At 40.2% G+C, this 15,962-nt stretch overlaps 1 protein-coding gene across 2 annotated transcripts in view; it reads left to right on the top strand.

The window, feature by feature from the left end:
- Positions 1 to 15,563, top strand: part of taok3a (TAO kinase 3a) — a 36,142-nt gene extending 20,579 nt beyond the window's left edge. Inside the window, exons 12-21 of one of the 2 annotated variants that reach the window (XM_072432450.1) lie at positions 711 to 890; positions 2,276 to 2,413; positions 8,062 to 8,298; positions 9,087 to 9,215; positions 10,332 to 10,535; positions 10,998 to 11,237; positions 12,391 to 12,603; positions 12,720 to 12,746; positions 13,200 to 13,382; positions 14,457 to 15,563. In XM_072432450.1, coding sequence (XP_072288551.1) covers positions 711 to 890; positions 2,276 to 2,413; positions 8,062 to 8,298; positions 9,087 to 9,215; positions 10,332 to 10,535; positions 10,998 to 11,237; positions 12,391 to 12,603; positions 12,720 to 12,746; positions 13,200 to 13,382; positions 14,457 to 14,618 — 1,713 coding nt within the window. In that variant the 3' untranslated portion in view covers positions 14,619 to 15,563. The remainder of the gene's footprint in view (positions 1 to 710; positions 891 to 2,275; positions 2,414 to 8,061; positions 8,299 to 9,086; positions 9,216 to 10,331; positions 10,536 to 10,997; positions 11,238 to 12,390; positions 12,604 to 12,719; positions 12,747 to 13,199; positions 13,383 to 14,456) is intronic. The other variant, XM_072432451.1, reaches the window with a different exon arrangement.
- Positions 15,564 to 15,962: the final 399 nt, after the last annotated feature.

Here is a 15,962-nt window from a genome sequence, read left to right as displayed (position 1 = left end):
CTCCGTTGGCCGACACACACAGAGTTGTTATGCCCCTTGTTTGACCTGAACTGCGGCAAAGTGAGCAGGCATCAGGAGCCGGCAGCCACAGTGACATTTTACACCATGTGACGCAATGCACAGCATTCACCAGAGCCCAATGCAACGGGACACCATTAAAACCTCCAGTGAGAAAACACACTGCAGCAAACAGCGCTTTATGATGGAGATAAACCTTAACCCCCGCAGCATCGGAACTACATTAATGTTTTACCATTTAATACTTCAAGGTTGTGGAGATGCAGCTGGAATGTGGTTCTGATCATCGTAGCTATGTTTGCATTCAACTTGTAACTGACCACAGAAGCATTGTAGACACTGGGTTTATATGCCTCAACTTTAAAATCACATTAAGAACTTCAAAGGTGTATGAACTGTTGAACAACATTTTTGAATAAAATAAAATAAAAATCAGACCACTGCACGTCTGCAAAAATAAGGTATAAAAATTAATAATAATAAGGTACCCCAGCTTTAACAGAGTGTACCGTAAAACAGAATTCTAAAGATGTAATTTAAAATAATTTGTATAAAAATAGCAATATATCCATTGATTTGGTGTATAACAAAACAATTTAAAATATGACTTAAGTTTTTATCAGATGTGCTTATTATTTAGTAAAATAAAACTGCATAAATGGCCTAAAGTTTGTCTTTTGTGTGACTTGCAGGACAATGAAGCAGCTAGCTGTAAGATGAATAGCCTGGGAAGTAACGAATCCATCCCCAGCACCTCTGTGAGCACAGGAAGCCAGAGCAGCATGCAGGAGGTGCTGGACGACAGCTGCTCCGAAATGACCATGATGCACCCCCAGGACTACAACCAGGACTCCTCTCCCCACCACAAGAAGGTAACAGCGGGGGGGTCTGCTCTGCGTGGTGACAAACGGGTCAACCAACTCTCACAATCCACAAACTTCCACTGTATGGCGTTAAAATCTCAAAAATATATTTAAAAAAACATGCTGTCTTATGTGTAGAGATGTAAGTTAATTAAAGGAATCAATTACAATTTCTAAAGACGTGCTCTGTACATCACATTGAATAGTCAACTTTGAGCACCTGCAAGTACTCTTAAAACTATAACGTCTATGGACTTAATGAGAGAAAAACAAACTATTTATTAAGAAAAGTAGCAGCAAACAGCATATTAAGTCATTATTCAGCTAACTTGCTCTATGCCTTTGCGGTGGTTCATATAAATCCTAATAATACTAACAAAATAATTAGCTGACTCTTTGATTAATCAAACGACTCAAGGCCTACAGCCCTACGTGTGAGCGGGCTGGCCTTTCCACAGATCTGGCATGTGATGATGCCACCTGCTGCTCTTCAGTTTAATGCTCTACTGAGGATCATTCCACATGTTCTTAGCACATCGACCCAAAATCCACTCCTCACCCAAAGCATCTCAAAAGATTACAAACGCTGGCGGTGATGATCATTCCCTCTCTTCAGCTGCCTGCCGTACATGAATACACTTGTCACTTTCTGAACAGACACGTTACTGCATTGTTTCAAGTTACTGAGCAGAGAACAAAAGGAAGGGTTTGTTTCATGGTTCATGATTCTTTGTGTTTTTAGCTGCCAGAATGTTTGAACTCAACATGAAACAATAGCTGAATTAATTTATTTTGAAATATTTGAGGTTGTCATTTTTTTTTTTACATATTTACTTACTTTATAACACAATCATTTCTACTCGTACTTACAACTGGGATCAAACCATGCTCAAAAATGTGTGGATGCTAGTTATTTGTTTTTGCAACAAGCTTTACGTCAACAATAGTAAATTATCTTATTTTAATAATAGCATCCCTTGCATTATTTATTCATTTATTTAGATTAGTTTAGTTAGTATGTCAGTTGGTTAGTAAATACCAGAATATGTGCATGTATTGTCTGTTTAGTTACATTTACTCTAAAACGATTTAAAGATTACGTAAGAGAAATTCCACAATACAAAATGTTTGTGTTACGATTATCAAAATTCACAAATTCTACAAATATTCAAACTAACACCAAACAACAATGAAATTCCTTAATTGTCAGTCTCACTCTCAAATACTTTTGCATTTATTTAGTTTGTGACCAGCTTTTATGAAATCATACTTTCTCAATGATAAAGTTGATGTGAGCGCTGGTGCTTTCAGTTACTTCATCACTCCTCATATTGACCTCATGTCACTGCTGCTGTTCTTCCTCCATATTCACTGTACGTTTGGGTCTGTCCCAGGATCATCAGTACAACTGGGACGACCGGCTTCACAGGGACCCCCGACCGGAGCTGAGGCCCGTCTCGTCGGACAAGAGCAGCCAAGCTCAAAACTACAAGAACCAAAGCCGCTTTGCAACCATCAAGTCTGCTTCTCTGGTGAGGACGATTATGCATTGAAAGGCTTTGAGCTTTTAACCATGTTGTAAATGTTTGTCCTTCTCATTTACCCACTCAAAGTTGTAGTTGTATCACGTTTGAGTATTCTTTATTCCCCTGCAATCAAGACTCCATTGCTCCAAAATCACCCTCGACTCTTTACTTTGACTTTGTTTTGAAACGGTGACGTGTATGAGTCAATAGTGTCGCTTGATTATCCAATTGGAGAGCAGATTAAACATTTTGGATTGGATTTTGGATAGAATTTGACCTGTAATATCTGACATCTCAGGTTTACTTGTGATTGCACTATATTGTGTTATTACATCACAGCTTGAGGTTGTGGTGGTGTGGCTGGTATAATGGTTAAGCCTTTTGGCAAACTGTAATTTCTGCAGTATTTCCTATCAATAAAGCGGACTGTGATGCCCCCTATTGTCTAACAACCTGGACTATACGTTGACATAACAAAATAACACCATTGTGCTGTCCTTAAATGTAAAAAGTAGCTGTACTGTTGAAAAAAAGACTACTTAGTATAGGTTTGACGTGACTTGTATGGTAAATAAATTGATGAAAAATGGTTATTAATATAAAAATATGTTGAGCTGCTTTAGTCTTAATTTGCATTCATGCTGGTCTCATGAAAATGCTGTAACTTTGCCTAGAACGTTCCACAGTGTGACTACGTTTACATGCAGTCCAAACCCTTTCATAACCAAAATATTAGCAATTACCCTGTTATGCACGGCCATGTGAACCCTTTTTGGAAAAAACCTGAATACGACCCCTGAGTTACTAACCTGAATATCTGGTCAAATATACACCTAAAGGAACATTCATTTGTGCTTTTGCATGTTTTATTCATAGCAAGTACAGGACTGGTAAACATGACAATACCACACAGCGCTGCACTTTTGTAGGAGGAAACCAGGCACCTTCATCCAAAATGTCCGGGAGCTTTGGTGGAAACGGGGGACATGGATATTGTCGCCTTCCATTTATGAAAACATGAGGCAGAATAGTGTTGGTTGTGGGTCAGTACCAGCACCAAAGCTTCCGGCCCCGGACTGTTCTTTACTCGCCGTGCTGCTGTTGTTTTTGTTGTCTTTGAATACAGGACGCTCACATATACAGGAATAACTCACCATGTAAACGGGTTATTCTGAATGTTTCTGAAACCGGATTATTGACCTTGAATTGACTGTATGTAAAGTCAGTGATGTAAAGTTACCCATCTTTCATTTAGTCGATTATAGGCGTTTTTGCTTTGGGTTTTATGTCTTTTTTCACAGAGAAAAGGCGGTTTTGGACCCTCTACCTTAAAACTTGCGTCGTGCCCCTTTAACAAAATGGGAACTACTGCTCTGTAAAAAACAACAACTCCTAACACGGACGATTAATGCTCATTTCTTTGTTTCTGAAGCGTGTTGTCCTCTCCTCTCTTCAGTACCTCCACCTACCGCTTTATTTGCACCTTCACTCAGAAACAGCCCAGTCTCACATGACTCTGCTCCCTTTTATTTAAAAGAGGCGGGGCTTTCTCTGCCTCCCTGCGCGGTTGTCATAGAAACGGGCACGAGTAGCAACCATCAGTGCAAGTGTGTGTGTGTGTTTACCCAACCATGACACACTGGTTTTTATTGTGATTGGGCTTTGTCCGGGCTTAATCCACAAAGTGAGTGATTTAGCTCTTGTGTCTGTGTCCTTGTCATGCCCTTGACCAGATTGTGACACAAACATTTGAGAAGCTGTTAAGTCCCCGGTGTACAAGTGCTACATAGTCAGTTCACGCCGCTGCCTCAAGTGTCAGAATTCCAACGAAGTCTTCAATGGGGATGCAGAGATTGTATGGGTAATCGATAATCGCGATCGATCGTGATTTACGTCATCTTTATTTAATCCGTGCGGCAAAGAAAGTAAACCGAACGTCTGTTTATGTCACATTAACTTGACTTGATTATTCAAAAAGTTAGATTTGATCACGCTGGTCACATGATGGAGGAGCGGTGATCGTTTGAGATGCTGGGAATTAAAGACTTCATCGTTGATAATGTGATTAATTGAAATGTGATGTTTCTTCTGACAAAAATTGTAACACTTTAGTTTGATTTTGTGACGTCCCTAGTTTTTCACAACAGTTGCTCTAGATTAGTCCCTTTTATGTATAAATGTAACACCACTCGTACACACTTGATAATTTTTTCAAAACATTATAGTTATTATATTATTATAGACTCAAATACCAATTTATACGAAAACCAATATCAAAGCTACTGATTTGAAGTATCAATAAAACAATTGGACCTTTCCTGGTTAGATTTAGTGTAGTTTTGATCGTTAACAGAACTAATACAAGAGCATATGAAAGAAAGTGATGACATTTGTGTTGTAGTAGTCTTTTATCTAAGTTTATCTCGTTTGTTTGATTGCCATTGTGTTATAAAACTTTGTATCAAGTAATGAGCCTTGTCCTTTGTATGAAAACCGAGTTTGACATTTAAAATATAGCAGACTACAGTACATGATATACTGCCTGACTTTCTGACAAGTGTACATCTCCAAATTGAAATTCTTTTGACTGTTTGTTACCTGTATTGCCAAGTCGCAGTGTGTTATAAAACGCTGGCTGGTTTTGCCCGCCGGCATCGGAGAAGATGACATCATGTCTTTGTGCCGAGTGCAGACGTCCTCAGATTGGCCTCGCATAAAGGAAAGAGGGATGAGAAGGTAGAGGGAAAGAGAGGAAAGAGGAGGTTCAGATTGTTCGGACGGAAGAGAAAAAGATCACATCGAGAGTCCGCGTTCGCTTAAATAGTTGTAAGGATTAAGTTGATGTTCTGGTAAAACAAAGAGGATATGAAAATGTTTTTACAGCTCAGAAATGTGCTTCTTCTCTGTCTGTTTGAGTCGAAAAGGAAAAAGCAGATCTCTTGTTGCTCATGTATAGTATCGACGCCATAGTTTAAGATGTGTTGATTATGAGGAGATCTTTTGTAGATGAATAAGCCACAAAGGTTCAGATTAGAGATATTAGAGATGTCAACATGTAGATCATCTTGTGACTGTTGTTTTGAGGAGAGGCAAAAAAAGGCTACAAAAAGAGCTGATTAAAAATGAAAATGAATTTAAATTATGTTGTGAACTTTTAAATAAGTGTACTGCATATGGTGATATTTCACGATTAATAGGTTTGACGATATGTTTTAACACGTTTCTGTTGGATTTACATAATATCGTCAGAATATGTTTATCGCAATTTAATAATGATTTTTTTAGTCATTATCACTTAGCCCTAGTTCAGATGTGTCAATTGTCAACAGGTTTTTACGATTATATCTTGAAGAAAAAATGCATAAGATAAATTAAATTGATATTACAATAATATTAATATTATTGTAATATTTTACCTTGATGAGCATAGATTGGTTGGTCAGACTTGGTACAGATAAGGGGGTTACTAAAGGTCATGTGGAGAGGCTTGCTGAATACAGTATGACAGTGTGCTCCTTGATGCTCCTTGATGCTGTTTGATGCTGTTTGAATGTTAAATACTTGGGCTGCACAATATATCGCAATATATCGCAGTTAAACTTTGAACTAAATTAAGGCGTGCACCTTTTAGTTTCAGTACAACTGAAATAATTGTGTCAGTAAGTATATTCAAATATTGCATTAACACTAAGGCTTCTGACAGAAATTTACAATTTTTACAAGGCTGATTTTATTCACGACTTTCATTTTTCAGTCTAAATTGACCTGATTAATGAAATTCATCATGTCTTTTTAATTTACTGTCTTTCTTTTTTGTCGGTTGTACTTTGTCTTAAAACATCAACAAAAATAGGTTTTTATTTAGTTTTAATATAACTGAAACGATTGTGTCACAATAATATAAATATTGCACTACTGACATATCCACTGACATATTGGTAGATATGTCAGTGGATATGTCAGTGATACATGAAGCCCTATTAAATACTATAGAAAGACTGAATGAAAACACATATTTTGTCTGCTCGTGTGCAAATTGACAAACGGGTGTGAAAGTATCTTTCACTTTTGTTCATCTCCAGGAAACAAGGCAGGCCTTTTCAGTCAAATTAGTTTTACATATGTCACACTAAAGGAGTGTTACGTGTGCTTTTACTCACAGCACAAACGGCTGTAAACAACAAGCCTGATATTTATTTAAAAACGCTCTCAATGTTGTGGTTTGTCCAACCTCAGTAAGCAGAACATTCACCTTTGTCCTTGGTGTGTTTCTGCTGCTGCTCCATCTGATCTGTTTTCTGTGGCTCTTGTGTGAACGGAGCTGTCACATGTCGTGTTGTGTGCAGAGCCGTTACAGAAAGACTATTGATTCAACGTGGATTAAAAAGTGGGACTTTGACCTCCTTCTGTTGCCATGCCCATGTCTTAGAGCATTTTAAATTTGCTTCTCCATCTGCATTTTCTCATGTGGACTCATTGCCCCCTCCCCACATGTTTCTGCCCGCTCCTTGCTAACCCCACGCCCCAACTTCTCCCACTCTTTCTCAATGAGGTATTCATGTGACCCACCTGCTGTCCGCCGCTTAGCGTTAGCCGCACTAAAGAGCGCCTCTGTGCTCGTGTTGGCGCGCGGAGTCTGCGTGCCTCATTCAAAGTTCACACGCTCGCCTGTGCTCCTGCCAGGCCCAGGGAGGAGGGCAGGGGCGGTCCGGTCCCACAGGGGGGTGTTCTTCGGGGGCCACTGGAGCCCGGGCAGGTTGCGGTCAGTCATAGGATGCTGAGCCATGTTTCTGGATGGTGCTGCTCTTGGATAAAACTGCCACCATGTTTGGCCTAAAGACTTCGGGGGGGAGTTATGAGAAGATGGCGAGCGATTACTACCTGGATCTGGAGAATCCTTTTCTCGCTCAGGTTCGTCCATTATGCCTGATATTGTTGGAGCCTCCTCTGAAGACTCTTTTATAGGGAGTGAATGTGTTCGATATTAAGATAATGGTAATATTATTTAAGCGTTCTTGCATCTAGTTCAATTCATTCAAATGTAACGCTATCAAACCATCTTAACATATATCACAAAATTAGTCGCCTCACTCGCCATTTGATTTGAAGCAGGGAGTGGTCATTATAATGTTTTTATTACAATGTATTTACTTCCTGATTTGACTAATTCTTTGAGGAACATCTGGTTTAACTGCATGGACAACTTTTGTTTTCCCTTGTAAAGACCACAACCTCAGAATGGAGTCAAATATTTTATCTTTAGCATGAAGATAATGATCTTAGCAGACATGGAGAATGGATGTCTCAAGGCCGTTCTGCGGCTTCTGACGAGGGACTTCCTTTGTATCCCAAAGATAGAAGGACCGAGATGTAGAAAGCGGGTGGACAGCAGGGGCATGTACCAGAGAAGATGGAAAAGGGGTTCGTGCACAGGGCGGGGCTCCCAACTGCGTAACATTTCAACCAAATTAATACACTAAAAAATACCTTGAAAATCTTGTGTTTGCCTCTTCACAGAGCTGAATTGTAACTTGTTGCTTTGCGTTTAAGAACGTTCCACAGTTCTTAAACTTGACTCTCCATCTATTGTCATCGAGTGTTTACATCTATCAGTGGAGATGACTCGCTCTGATATCATGGTTCTTCTCCTTCAGGTGACCAAACAGATCCACGAGCATGAGCAGGAGACCGAGCTCCGGGAGCAGATGTCGGGCTACAAGCGGATGCGGCGGCAGCACCAGAAGCAGCTGATCGCGCTGGAGAACAAGCTCAAGTCCGAGATGGACGAGCACCGACTCAAGCTGCAGAAGGAGGTGGAGACACAGGCCAACAACGCCTACATCGAGCTGGAGAAGCTGGCCAAGCGCCACACCGTGCACACCGACAAGGAGGTGGGGCTACAGGGCTTTGAAATACATTCATTATGGTCAAGTTTTTTGTTTGTTTTTTACTATTTGATTCAGGTTTGAATGTTTTTTCTGCCCCTAAACACACATATATCACTTGTAAATGTTATACAGTCCATTCTTCCTCTACAGGTTGACACATGATGGTACATAAATAAGTGTAACATTAAAATATGATTTCAAATTTGATCCAAATAGTTGTGATTTGGATTTTTCCTGCGAACAAGCTGTTCTAATGGGAAGAAAAACACTAACTTGTTTCACAGATGATGAAGACTGAGTGCAGCGCGCAAACATACAGTCCAGTCGGGGGGGAAACGATCTACAAAATATGTACCAATAAAAGAATAATATGTACACCTGGAAACACAATGTGCTCTTTTGTTTTGGTTAGAAAGGCACAGGAACCAGAGAGAAAATGTGCCAAAATATAGATGACAAATTCAAAGTGTGATTTATTGCTACAGAAAAATATCGCAATAAACTGTCATATTGAAGACTATGTTATGTCCCCAACACAAAAATCATAATGATAATAATCACACTAAACACAATGCACACTTTTGTTGACGATATGACTTATTTCACACACAACTGTTCAAATATTAATACAAACACGAATAACTACGGAACCTAAACATTTATTGTTCATATGACGTGTATTATTTCTATTGTGTTGAGCCTAAATACAAACAAGTACCTAACCTAGTGTCTGTCGTTGGTAAAAGATACTCCAGTATAAAGTTGATCACCTGTTGTTGCGTTTGTGACAGATAAAGACGACGGTAACGGATGAGAAGAAGTTCCAGCAGCAGATCGTCGGTCAGCAGAAGAAGGAGCTGACCACTTTTCTGGATAATCAAAAGAGACATTACAAGCTCTGCAAGGAGAAGATCAAGGAGGTGGGTCATGTTTGTGATATTTATATCGCTTAAGGGAAGTTCTTTTGGACGCCTTTTGCTTCTGCCTAACGTCACAAAACTGAAAATGCTATGCAGATGGCAATAAAAACCCAATTTTGTATAAATGAATGGGATTTTCAACCCAAAATGACAACGTGGTTCATTACTAGTTCTTGTACAGATAAATACCCTTTTAAAACTATTCGGGAAAAGTCCAAATTTGTCCCATTTGTGTTGATTTTCCTGTATCAACACCTGCTCAATCCAATATCTTGTTTCGATACCAGATTAGTTCATACTTCTGACGCATCTATTTACTGTTGATTCCAAGCTTCCTCCTCACAAACATGCACACCGAGTAACCCCGAAGCAGAATTTTGTGTTGGAAGTTGTGTTGAGTCATTCAGCCCACTCATCATGTACCTACACACTGGGCCGAGCCAAAGCCATACTTAGTTAGTGTACATGGCGTCGCAGAGGGCTTTACAATACTCGTGTGGGCGTGGTGTTGGTACACAGGGTTTTTTGGGGGGATATTTGCTTCAGAAAATCGTCAATGTCAATGAGGGACGTTTTCAAAGGAGGGTTATGGCCAGGCTTGTATCAGACTCGTGTTTTTAAAGGGCATTCGCTTGAGATGTGGATGATCTTCAAGCCAATTAGTAAAAGAGAACAAAAAGTGGTGGGAGGCGGCTAAAATAGGGACTGTAACACCTTCTGGCGGTGAACGTCATCAGTTTAAGGAGAGGGTTAAAAAGTGTGCAATACATAAAGAGTGTGTATATTTAATCTGAATCACCAATCATTTCCAAAAACGGTCGTTTAACTTTTCTGATTGCTGCTGCCTGCTCGTCTCCATGGAGATGTTGTCGCGTTGCCCGGCATGTTCCGCAATATGGCGCTAAACCATTTATGTGTATTTAATGTGTTTTAGTGCAAAAATGCATTGGAAAAACATGAGTTGCTTCTGTGAGCTTGCTCGTCTCCATGGAGAGTAATAACGTAGCCACAGAGACAACAAAAGTGACATAGTGCGCCTTTAAGATGTCTCTGTATTCGTCGTTTTAATCCGCTCTAATTTGTTTAACCAAGTACTGACCACATTCACCGTTCCAGGAGATGAATGACGACCACAGCACACCCAAAAAGGAGAAGCAGGAGCGACTGTCGAAGCACAAGGAGAACCTGCAGCATTCCCAGGCCGAGGAGGAGGCGCACCTTTTATCCCAGCAGCGCGTTTTCTACGAGAGGAACTGCCGCGCATTTAAGCGGAAAGTCATGGTCAAGAAGCACGAGTCGGAGCAGGAGCAGATCAGAGCGGTACAGAATACTCCCGTTTGAAATATTAAATCAACGTACATGTCCAAAGAGCTATTTAAAAGTTTTTTTTCCCCCTTAATTAGCTTTCTGGTACATAACAATTGGCTCCATTGTTTTTGTTGTAGATTCAGCTGCTGATTCCTTTTCGCTGTAAGATGATTATTACTAAGCAAAGCAGCTATGTCCTAAGCTCAAAAGCCGGTCAAATCTGAGAAATCTTTGTTCTGAGAAGATTTTAGACAGGTTAATATCCGTGAGAGCTGTCAAAAGTGCTTATTATTACTACTTTCAACTTGAATCGTTGTATAATTGTATTTACTATGCACGCGTTCAATATATTTCGGAATAAAAGCCAACACAAATCTGAAACCGATCAACATGGACGTTTATGTAGATGACAACAGGCAACAAAAAGGAAATGTCAGTCAATTTGCAAACATGTTTTCTCTGTATCTCTGAAAGGAACTGAACAAAAAGAAGACGCAAAAGGAGATGGAGCACGCCATGTTGATCCGCCATGACGAGTCGACTCAGGAGCTGGAGCAGCGGCAGCTCCGGACGCTGCAGAAGCTGCGCATGGACCTGATCCGGCTGCAGCACCAGACCGAGCTGGAGAACCAGATCGAGTACAACAACCGACGAGAGCGAGAACTACACCGCAAACACGTGCTGGAACTGCGGCAGCAACCCAAAAACCTTAAAGTGAGTCTCGTCTAACGCAGCGGACACATTCACATGCCCAGCACAAGTCGGATTACTGGGATAATCAGATAACCCAATAATTAGATCTGATTTGTTCGAGAAAAATCGGACAATCTTGGACGTGTGTTTCAGAGTAACTACAATGAATTTTAAAATGACTTTTTCGATCTTTAACACGTTCTCTTTCATTATTGTCTGATATTGCCACATTAATTTTGCCCTTTTTTTCATAACCGTCCTTGTCAACACTTGAACAATCAGAAAGAACTATAATTACTCCCAGTTCATTGTTCTAATCATATTGTTGAGCGCATGTGAACATAGCCACTGTCTCAAGTGTTTATAATGATGTTTGTAAAACTGTTAAAAGGGCTTCGGGTTAGATTTATTTATTTATATATTTTTTGAAGATCAAACATAAAACATTGAACAGTCACAGAACATGACCAGAAAGCAACATTTTAAATACAATGACAAATACTGTAGACATCAACTGGACAATAATTCATTTTGCAATCAAATACAAATAAAAATTCAATTTAGTCCAAAATCTGTCTATTTCAAATTAAGTCTGGATGTCATGATTTCTTCTTTTTAGAGCTCTCCTCACGTACGCTTACCACACTTTGGGAAACACTGGGCTAATTGTTTGGCTATGATGACAAATGTTTCAAGTAATGATGAAACAAAGTATTACACTCCTCAAAACAAAAGCTGATTTGGGATCAGTATTGCACAGATTAGAGAATTTGAAAAACAGTGGAAAATGTCTGAAAACTGTGATGTTATTGAGAAAAGTTGGTGGATTAATGATGAATATGGATAATGTCAATGCCATGTTTGCCTTGGTATTTTATGTGTCTGAAATGACACTTAATCCATCTTCACGATTGCACAAGCTCAAAGCAACACTTTCAGTATTTTCAGTAGTTTTGGTTGAATACTGATGCAACATGGATGTAATAAATAAATTATAAATTGACAGCAAAGAAATTTTCTTTTGGAATTTAAAGTTGTGTGCCTTGGAAGACTACATAGAAAGCGATGTGAGATTGTGCCTTTGTCTATTTAAGATCGCGAGTCTTCATCTGAGTTCGAGTGATTTAATGGTTCATGTTTCTCTCTGTGGTGCCTTTTTGACCCGATCGTTCAGGCTTTGGAGCTGCAGATCAAGAAGCAGTTCCAGGACACGTGTAAGGTGCAGACCAAGCAGTACAAGGCTCTGCGCCACCACCAGATGGAGGTGACACCCAAGTCTGAGCACAAGACCGTGCTGAAGGCCCTGAAGGACGAGCAGACGCGCAAACTGGCCATCCTGGCTGAGCAGTACGAACAGAGCATCAACGAGATGATGGCCTCACAGGCGGTAAGCTCCGCCCCCGCGTCCCCCGAGCCGCACACTTAGGACAGAACTCATGTGTTTGTTCTCTGTCACTGTGGAAACGAGGGCGGATTTTAAGCTGATTTTTTTACTCTGACCAGATCCACGTTGCTTCCTGTCGCTCTCAGGTCAGCAGATGAGTTGGTCATTCCTAAAACTAAATTCAAACTGCATGGTCATTACGTTTAACGGCCCACAAGACTAGACCAATAACATTTGTAAATCACTTCTAAAGAACATCCTCTCATTGCCTCTTAACAATCTGAGATGTTTTTCGAGATGTACTTATATAATTAACATGCCTTTTACTAATGTTTTATTGACAGATACTATTCATTTGCATATTTTGTTTGTGTTTTATTAATCATGGTTCATATTTATTTTTCGTTCTTAAAACTGCGTTATACAAAATGTCAAGTTTTCTTTCACATGTAACGTATGTTTTTCAATCTCTTTCTGCTCCTGCCTCACCGCCCGCGGTCCGCCCTGCGCTGGTGTGTATGTGTCCTATTCATTTGGCCCGTCTCTCCTCTGCTCTGTATCGGTGCCCTTGTTATGGCGGGTCCGTGGTGGTCGCTCAGCTGCGTCTGGATGAAGCCCAGGAAGCGGAGTGCCAAGCGCTGAGGCAGCAGCTGCAGCAGGAGATGGAGCTGCTCAACGCCTATCAGAGCAAGATCAAGATGCAGACCGAGGCCCAGCACGAGCGCGAGCAGCACAAACACGAGCAGAAGGTGTCGCTGCGGAGGGCTCACCTGGAACAAAAGGTCTGCAGCATTCAAGCTCCAGAAGCTACACACAAAACAAGATCAACCCACTTAATACATGAAAGATATTTACAATAACTATAACAGTCATATAGACATAGTTCGATTTGCATTTCTTGGTTTGACTCCCTGGATATTAAACAATAGAAAAATATAAAAGAGGAACAAACCTTGACAGGGTGTTACCATTAACAACACACGCACTTTTCTAAATAATCCCTCCGTTTTCCAGGCAGAGTCTTTCTTTCAGTTTTAAATGATCCCATCTGTTCACTTGATTTTGGCCACTGCGTTTCAACAGGTTACATCACTGTGGACCTTCAAAAGCACAGAGTGCACACTTTATATGTGCTTTCAGTTTGTAGAAATAGCAGGGTTAGGCATGACAGACTGGTCTAGATGTGCTTTCACCTCAAGATGAAAGCAGCGGCCGTATGGAAGCACAGGCACCAGGTGCACTAGATGAGTTGAAAGGGGAAGTATAATTATGTATGTATTATAATATGTCATTTTTATGTCAAATGTTACATTAATTCTAGTTGCACATTGTTGTGTACATAGTACATAGTTGTTTGAGGTTTAATCCTATAACTGAGTCCACTTTCCTCTGAACAAAGACAGTTAAAGCTTTTGTTACACCAGCTCCATGATTTACTGTATTGATGCGCCACCTTGTGGCTTTATTCAGTTCTGCACTCTTGGACTAGAGTGATGTAATGGTTTCAAGAAGCCTATTGTCCTCCGGTTCGGTTCATGGTCACAGTCTGGAGTTTTGGTGCATGCTCAGTACCACTCCGGTGTGCTGTATTGCACCATTTGGTCTTTAGGCTGAACCTGTGGTTTATAGCACGTCTGCGACAATCATGACGAGCCTCAGCACAGCAGACACGATACACACGATACACCCACTACAAACACATCTGAACATGGCTTTACAGTTGGACAATAGACAAGAGAAACAAGAAGCAGCTTATGAAGTGCGTATGCGTATTGTTTTCAGATAATATAAAAATGTTGTCGTTGAAACTCAATTAAAGCTGTTGTTAATATCTGATGTTATGTTTGTGGTTGTAGATTGAAGAGGAGCTGGTTTCCCTTCAGAAGGAGCGAACTGATCGTATCAAACACTTGTTGGAGCGTCAGGAGCGTGAGACTGACAGCTTCGACATGGAGAGCCTGCGGCTGGGCTTTGGTAACCTGGGGGCCCTGGACTTTCCTAAGGACGAGTACAGATGAGGGCTCACCTCCTCCTTTGACCTAAAGCACGGACAGGCATCGTCTATGCGGCCGACGTCCTCACTCAAACACAGACACTTGGAGACTTGTGTTTCTGCGTCCTGGGTCCTGGGTCCTGTGCACCCACCCAAGCCCCTATCCATCCTTACCTCTTAATAATGCTGGAGATCTTCCTATAGTTGTCATGTTTTGTACAATGATGACATAGTCAGTGTTTCATGTTTGTTGTGCAATGAGCACACATTAGTGTGACTAAAGGCGCAGGATTAGAGGGGGGACAGTCCAAGACTGCACACACTCTCCAAACATGCATTTAGGAGAGATTCACTGTTTAAGCAAAGCAAAAAACTATCTCAACGCGATAACTCACAGCTGATTCTGTGGCTGTCAGTGCTGCTCTTTTGACACTTGGTATTTATCAGGTAATCATAACAAAGATTTCAGTTTTTGGACAACATTTCACAATGCACAGTACATATAGGTACGCTTCCAATAAATGTGACTTCAATGATTACTGGGGTGATAAATTGTGTGCATTGTACTGATTTCTCTGCACTGGCAGCGATGTGAATAATATGAAATCCTCATCTACAGTTTGACATGAGAACTCCAGCAGCACAAAGGGCTTCATGGCAATGGGAGGGGTTTTGTTGAAAGATGGATTTATGAAGAGCTTTTACTTATTTTCATATTCTATTTTAAATGTCACTCAAATCAAAATAATAATTTTAAGCTTTTTTTCGCTCCACCTCGTCTGAGTATTTCCAGTCTATTGGTCTCTTTTAATGCTTCAGAAATAACGTCCCAGCAGTAATTTGTTACAAACCAGAACAGTATAATGCTTTATCATTGCATGCACTTTAATTTCTCCAGGTTTAAAGAAAGCATGAATCTGTCAGAGCGTTTAATTATATTTGTAAATAAAGTGCTTATCACACAACCAAAGACTGTTTTTTTTTAATAACCACGTCACACAACTCGATGTTCCTGAACGTTTCAGGCCATGGACCCTGAAATAACCGGCCTGGGACTCTCACTAAGAAATGAAAATGACATTTGTAACTATTTTAATCTGCAAATAAACATTTCAAATCCGGTCTAAATGTATAATTTTGAGTAGTACGTTGTGCTATCTTACCTAAATTCACAAATATGCTGCAATCAAATTAAAAATCAATTAAAAACTGAAATCAGCCCTGTGCCTTTTGGAAACGCTACACTAAAGTATTGTAGTGTGATTCTGAGCCAGAACTCTCCAGTAAAATATTATTTGTTGGACTTGGACTTAAAAAAAAGAAAAAAAAACACAACTTGCAAAAGGTGTATTCATCTGCAGAAGTTTAT

The sequence above is a fragment of the Eucyclogobius newberryi genome, unplaced genomic scaffold, assembly GCF_026437365.1.
Source record: "Eucyclogobius newberryi isolate DKJ021-1_F unplaced genomic scaffold, fEucNew1.0.hap1 SCAF_6, whole genome shotgun sequence".
Taxonomy (NCBI): Eukaryota; Metazoa; Chordata; class Actinopteri; order Gobiiformes; family Gobiidae; genus Eucyclogobius; species Eucyclogobius newberryi.
This window is presented reverse-complemented; position numbering and strand designations above follow the sequence as displayed.